Below are 7,586 nucleotides of genomic sequence, written 5' to 3' on the forward strand. Positions count from 1 at the left end.
ATACATATAGCATGACCATATGAATTATTATTCAAAAAATTTCTCATCTAAAAAAATAAATTAGTCTCATTCTTTTATATATCTCTACACTGAAGTTATTTATTTATATATTTTCCTCCTTTTTTTTATAATAGTTTCCTTAAAAATATATTGATATTTAATTATTTTTAATTCAAATTCAAAAAAGTAACGAATTATTAACTAATTTTGTCCTAAAATTACCACATGTCTTTCTCCTACACTGTCACTTGGTATAATCTTAGGCTAAACTTCTTTTTAATAATATATAGATAGATATAGATATAGATTAATCTTATGAATGACTATTGTTTTGTTCTAAAATTGCCAAGTAATTTTTTATTATGTTGCCACTTGGCTTAATATGGTGTATTTATCTCACTTTATATTAATATTTAAATACTATTCATTTAATATACAATAGATATGGATTATAACTTTATAACCAATGACCTTTGACCAAATAGCAATGAGCAAATAACTATATCTAAGGTTTGATATCTTTTACGGCAAATATGCGCTTGGAGTTATATTACATATTGGTAAATTGCCAACTTAAAATATAATAGGTTTTAGAATAAGTAACTTTTAATATATAAGAATTATTACTTCCTTAAAAAAATTGTAAATATTTCTTTCTCTTTTTTGTTAATTATTTGCATTATTCATTATTTGGTATCTTTATATTTTTATGTTACCTCTATTAGTTTACTATTTGATAAAATATCCTTTCTTAATATAAAAAGTATTTTACTTGTAATTAAAATATCCTTAATTTTTTTTATTAAATTATAATTTTGAATTCATTAAAAATAAAAAGAGAGAAGCCTTTTATTATATTGTTCAAAAGTCTAAAGAGATAAGCCTTCCATTAATTACATTCTTTAATTGTCTACATTTACAAATAATACTTCTGTATATTATTTACTGATTTTATAAAAAAATAATTGGTTCTTTGTTTTAGTGTTTAAATTATTTTCATGAATAATTTTTAAATTTATCAAGTGGCTTTGTAGTATCTTGACACTTGGTTTAATCTTATGAATGACTATTCTTTTGTTCAAACATTTCTAAGTGATTTTTTATTATGTTGCCACTTGGCTTAATATGGTGTATTTGTCTCTCCTTTTATTATATATAGATAAGATATAACTACATAATAATTTATATTATATCTTTATATTTTTTATTTACTTTTTGTAATTATTGTTTATATTTTTGCCATTAGTTTTATCTCTTATAATATTTTTAGTTGAGTGATCTTATACATATAGCATGACCATATGAATTATTATTCAAAAACTTTTATCACAAAAAATAAATTAATCTCATCCTTTTATATTTCTCTACGCTGAAATTATTTATTTATATATTTTTCCTCCGTTTTGTATAATAGTTTTGTTAAAAATATATTTATATTTAATTTTTTTTAAATCAAATTCAAAAAAGCAATTAATTATTAACTAATCTAACTAATTTTGTTCTAAAACTACCGCATGTCTTTCTCTTACGCTGCCACTTGGCATAATCTTAGGATATATAGATACATAGATAGATACAGACTTATTAATTATCAGAAGGAAAAACTTTCACATCGACTTAACCCCCAGTACCAGTATAAAAATCTCCAGTTTAGTTTCTTTTCAAGCCTTGCTCTTGAAATTTTGATTTCCTTTTTAAGTTCACTTGTCAACTTCACCACATTAGTATCTTAAATAAATTTACCAAATTTGGAGAAAAGAAAAAAATGTATAGACATGGAGACAAACAACCGTTGAATTTCTGAAACGGAAAATTTGTGCTTTTGATCTCTCAATCAGTACTAAATTTAATTGTGATCTATATTTGACTAAGCACATTTAGTGGGCGTTTGGACATAAGAATTGTAAAAATTCGAAAGTAAATTTTTGAAAATGATATTTGAAAATTAGAGTTATGTTTGGACATGAATACAATTTTGGGTTATTTTTTGAATTTTTGTGAGTGATCTAAAGTGAATTTTGAAAAATCGAAAATTTTCGAAATTCATATTCAAGTGAAAGTTGAAAATTTTATGACCAAACATTGATTTCGAAAAAAATGAATATTTTTTTAAAAAAGTGAAAAAAATTGTATGGCCAAGCGGGCTCTTAAATTTTTTATTAAGATAATTGTGCACTTACAGACAGTCTCTCGGCTGACAAGTTTCTACAAATTTCATAGACTTTTACCTTAAGAAATACAAGTATAGGTTAACTTTCTCTTAGCATAAACAATGAACATTCACATGCTTTAACAATTAAAACTTCATTGAATTTGTAGAAAATTATTAGTGGATCGACTGAAAGAATTCACTAATAACGGGTTAAATGTACATAATCAATTAGATAAACAAGCAATCAACTATGTCATCTTCAAACTAGTTAGAGATAATCAATATGAATTCTCTATAATATTACGACACCAAAGTTAGAATTTTTCAATAATTAAGTGATCAAAAGCACAAATTTTCCCTCTTCTTGATATTAAGCTAGCATTTGGACATAAATTTGGTTGACACTTGTAAAAAGAATTTTTGAAAAATAATTTTTGAAAGTTGAAACTATATTTGAATATGCATTTTATTTGAAAAAACTTGAAGTTTTGTGAGTGGAACATACAATTTTTGGGAACTTGGAAAAAAAATCAATTTTTTTTCAAAAACCTGATCATGTTTCAAAAAGATTCACCAAAAAACTGCCTTAAATCATGTTTCATCATGAACAAACTGTATTTTTTTTTCAAAACACATACCTAAAATCTATGGCTAAACGGGGGCTAAAAACATATAAATAGAACAATAGTTGTGAGAAAAGGAAGCAACAAAATTAATGACTACCACAAAAAATAAGAGTTAACAAGCCACCTTTGCATATATAACATACAATATGACATGAAATGATGAGTTGTAAACTACACTACAAATGAAAGGAAGAAAGAGCGAGGTCACCGTGACAGGAATTCTTTTTATTTAACCATTCAGTATCTGAAACTCAATAACCCGAGTATTTCTAATCCATATTAGGGCGAGAAAAATGACGCGAAGCCGGGCTCGTATGGAAAGAATTAGGCCTCCATGCAGAAGCAGTAAACAAGCAAAGATCTTTCCAACCAAGTTTAAGAGTGCCATTATCCTCAACCAAAGTGTATCCATGGGAAGGAAACATTCCTAGCAAAAGAGTAGCTTGGGCTGCAGCATTACCGGCAAGAGATATGGACCTAAAGCCAGATTGTTGTAGCTTTTCTCTCCAATTGTTGAACTTTACTTCGCCGCTCCTAGACGGACCACCTACGGCTAACACGTTCCGAATCTCCTTTGACAAAAGCTGTTGTTCCACGACGTGTCTCTCTTCGCTCTCTTCCCCGTAGCACGCGCCCAGCGAGTCGAATAGAGCTGAGTAGTAATGTATTGCCTCCACAAACCTCCCTAAGAATGAACCCGCGTGGCTCAGGTCCTGCTCCACTACCGTCACCACCTTCGGAGCCAACCTGAATTTAAAGCATGCACATTTAAACCAAATCCACATACTCCAGATAAATGCCCAGTGTAATTGCGCATAGTGAGGTATGGGAGGTCATGCAGTGGGGCAGATTTGCCTTAGGCCAAGCGGTGTTACATGACACCGCTTGATCGAAATTTTTTATTATATATATAACATAAACAGAAATTTTTTATAACCAGGGTGCTAACGCCCAATCTAACTTGTACTAAGGAGAAAATAAATAATATTGGAATTAGATTATCTGTTCCCTTCTTTAAATATGACACTGTTTGCAAAAAGTTCTGTATATGACACTGTGTGTACGCAAACGTTACTTCTACCCTTACGGAGGGAAGTTATTTCCAATAGATACTCGGCTCAAGGAAAATCCACTTACTCCGGATATTTACATATAGTAAAAATAGTTCATGACATGTGGTAAATAACTTTTTCTCTCTATCGTTTCTATTGTTTTGGATCGCGCTGCCTCAGAATTTTTACATGTTTAGACTTTTTGTTTTTTGGTCTAAGAAAGCAAGTAAAAAAAGAAGAAAATTCAAGAAAAACTAATTAGGCACGAAGGATTGAGTAATACACCCGAGTCAAATTGGTGCATTGACATAGAAGACAGCTTTTGCTGCTAAAGTAATTGGCCTTTTTCTTCTCTTTTATCCTTCTTCGGTTTTCTGCTTTATTGAGAAATGGAAATATCACCAGCAGTGAAAGAGAAAGATCTTTACGTTATATACATAGGAAATATAAATACTACTGTACTAGTAATTGGTGCAATGCATCATTTTTCTTTTAATTATCATAGATTTTTACAATATTGGTATTGGAGGTTTTTAAGAAGTCTTATTTAATTTCCGGTGAAATTTTGCTAAGTAGTAGGCCAAGTCACCAATATCACATAAAGATTCGTTTTTCATTGCGTTAAACCACATGTTGGTTCTATAATTTAAACTTTTAATTGCATATAGTTAGATACTATCTAGTACTAATATTAAACATGCATGTGAAAGCATTTCTATGGCTACAAAATTATGCTGTTAAAGGTAATGAAAAGTTTAAAATTAAAATTTTCCAAGTATAGAAGGTATAGAAAGAATTTCATAAAGTGTTGATTCTCTCCAACCTTTTCTATGTCATTCTTCTTGAATCAAGATTTAAAAAAGGTGTAGAGGGAGTAATAGTACCTTTGCAAGAGGGAGAGAGTATTAGAGTCGCTGCCAGTGACATCGTAGAGAGAATGTTGCAACCAATGAACGGCAACAGCTTCTCTTTTACTCACATTCAATTTCTCAGGCTGTAAGTTCCCAACTTTATCGGCTACAGGTAAAAACTCGAAAGGAAGCCCTAATCTCTCAGCAAAATCGGACAATCGTTTGCCTGTAGCTTCAAGAGCATCCATTGAAGTTCCGAGCCCGGTGAGACGAACAAATGGAGGCCCACCGGGCCTGGAAGCCAATATATGAAAGAGGCCGGGCCATTGAAGACCTTGCATAATATCAAGGTCTATGATATGAACCCGGTCTTCTCTCTCGAAAGCTTCTTGAATAGCTTGATTGGCTGTGAAATGAGAGAATTTAATGAATGGGCTGATCCCGTTAAACACCTGGAAAGCGGACGCCATTTTCTGAGTGTAAAGTACGGGGATGCTGCTTACTGGTAGCGCTGCATATATTCCTAAGCATGAATTTAATAGCCTTGCTGATATTGCCTCTGAGAAATATGCAGCAACGCGCTGTGCGGATGTACCAAAGGGCGTTGAGAGTTCGGAAACTTCCAGTAGCATTTTATTTGCTTCCTCCAAATTATCAGCTGATACTGCTTCAGCACATTGCAAGAGTAAGGTTAAGAGATGGAGTCCGTCTTCATCCCTCTTCTGTTGTCGCTCTTCTTCCTTTTTCTCTCGGTATGTATTGACTGGAACTACAGGTGTTGTAGTTTTTGTCTTGCCACTCTCAGTCGCCGATGTTGGAGATAGAGAAGTACTAGAAGATTGTTGCTGCTTTTGTTGTTCTAAGTCTATGGCAACCTGTTGCTGAGAATGAGAAGACTCTTGCTGCTGCTGTTGCTGTTGTTGCTGCAATTGAGGAGAAAGAATCGGAGGAGACGTAACAAAGGAAAGATCTGCAGTTGCAGTGGGATTATTGTTGCTGCTAATCTGCTGGTGCTGGTTCAGAGAAGGTGCAACCGGAGCAGCTATATCCCAGTTTAAGTAGTGGTTATTTGATGAATCCGGAATGGACAAAATATTGTTGTGCTGCAATAAAATGGGATTTAGATTTTGGCCATGTTGTAAACTCGCAAGCTGCGGCAACACTCCTTCCTTTCTTCTCCAGAATTCCATGGCGGCCGCATCATTTTGAACATCAGCACTAGCACCATTATTATTGTTATTATTATTATTATTATTATTATTATTATTACTAGTGAGAGAGCGAAGCCTGTATTCCAGTAGGGACGCGAGATATGGATTACAAGGATGGATAATTTCCCTTACATTCTGGATCAGCTGAGGTACAGACACTTGAGCTGAGCTGTTGATTAAATCCTTTATAATACCGTCAATCCATGCCGTTGCTGACGTGGCACTTTCCTCCATTGAAGCAGCGGTAGTTGTTAAGGGGGAAGCTAGAACTGCTGCGGCGGTTGCAGGTTGCTGCTGGAGTAGTACGCCGCCGTTTTGGCGGTTTCTATCTGGAGGGAAGAGGGGCAAACCGGAGAAAACACAAACAGATGGAGATTGGTTGTTGTTGTTATGGTTTTGTGGCTGAATATGATGAGATGAAGTTATGGCGTCGGTATAATTAGTTAGGTTTGGGATAGAATTAGAAAAACCAGTGAAATCAGCCCCTTTTGACGTCACGCCGCACACGTTTGTGGAAGAAGGTAACATTTGCATAGTGGAGTAGTTAGAGACGTGACCAAGATTACTAGTTCCACAAGCCCTAAAATCACCTAACTGGGAATGTGACCCGCCTATTGTTACAGGCCGGCGAAGATATCTATTCTCTTCGCCGGCACCGCTCTGGATTTCCATGTCGGACGCCGCCCTCTTTCTCACCATTTTGCTGTTGTCCTTGTCACTGCTGCCGCCGACGTTTGCACTTGTATTGCCCCAGTTGTCACCGTTCGGAGGTAAAGCCTTTGCCATAACGATATACAGATATAAAAGGAGAGAGATAGATATTTGTCAAACGCTGTTGATTTTTCTTCTTCATTATACTGAGATCCAGTCTCGGCTTAATAAAAGCAAACCAGTAGAAACGTTGCTAAGGAGATGATCCAAGCATAAAACGGTGAAAGGATTTAGACAGAGAGAAGCATTGGGATTCTGTGGTTAGTCTCGTCTCCACCTCCACTATTTTCCACCATTTTAATTTCTCCTTTATTTAAAACCCAACACAACACGACCTCCTAGGGCTTGCTTAGCTTACTATACTAATTGTTTATAAACACTTGACTGCTTGCCTTTTGGAATTATATGCAATTTCAGTATTGCCAATGAGAAAGAGGCTGAAGAGGATGGAATTTATTGACGACACAAAGTACTGAAGTTGTTGAAGATTTAATCGCAAAATATTTGTACTACTACATGAGCTATCTTTTTCTCTTTTACCCCTATCCACCTTTTTTCCTAAACTCGTCAATTATTATTGCGGCTCTAGATCTAGCTAGAATTTTTTGTGTATTATGGAACTGAGATTGGAATGCACGTCGACTCACAAACGATCTCGCATTTATACATATTCAATGGGATTAGTTATCCTTTTACATCAGATAATTAATTCTGTTATTTTAGTATAAAGTTGTACCTTAGATTAGCTAATACCCTAAACTATCATCAACAACAATAACATATTCAGTATTATTCCAAATCGTGAGGCCTAGGAAAGATAGTGTGCACGCAAACTTTACCCCTACCTTGTGAGGATAAAAAGACTGTTTCCAATAGAACTCCGGCTAAACCCCAAACGAACATTACCTTTACCTTGTGAGGATAAAGATACTGTTTTAAATAGGCCCACAGCTAAAACCCAAACCAAACATAGGATAAAGTTA

General features: G+C 34.0%; 1 protein-coding gene across 1 annotated transcript; it reads right to left on the reverse strand.

Annotated features, from left to right (window-relative positions):
• Positions 1–2,886: 2,886 nt before the first annotated feature.
• On the reverse strand, positions 2,887–7,014 carry LOC107831618 (protein SCARECROW-like). Its single transcript, XM_016659401.2, has 2 exons — positions 4,715–7,014; positions 2,887–3,525 (listed from the first exon to the last, which is right to left on the reverse strand). Exons 1-2 carry the CDS (start codon positions 6,676–6,678, stop codon positions 3,048–3,050), a joined length of 2,442 nt encoding a protein of 813 aa, XP_016514887.1. The 5' UTR covers positions 6,679–7,014; the 3' UTR covers positions 2,887–3,047.
• Between the last annotated feature and the right edge of the window lie 572 nt (positions 7,015–7,586).

Source organism: Nicotiana tabacum, chromosome 24 (genome assembly GCF_000715075.1).
Source record: "Nicotiana tabacum cultivar K326 chromosome 24, ASM71507v2, whole genome shotgun sequence".
Taxonomy (NCBI): Eukaryota; Viridiplantae; Streptophyta; class Magnoliopsida; order Solanales; family Solanaceae; genus Nicotiana; species Nicotiana tabacum.

What these genes read in the sequence shown, in the direction of transcription:
- LOC107831618 (XM_016659401.2), bottom strand. Translation starts at nt 6,678, where the DNA reads ATGGCAAAGGCTTTACCTCCGAACGGTGACAACTGGGGCAATACAAGT. An exon ending in ACTCTCTCCCTCTTGCAAAG is followed by an intron (nt 3,526 to 4,714) that starts GTACTATTACTC and finishes CTTTAAATTCAG; the next exon opens with GTTGGCTCCGAAGGTGGTGA.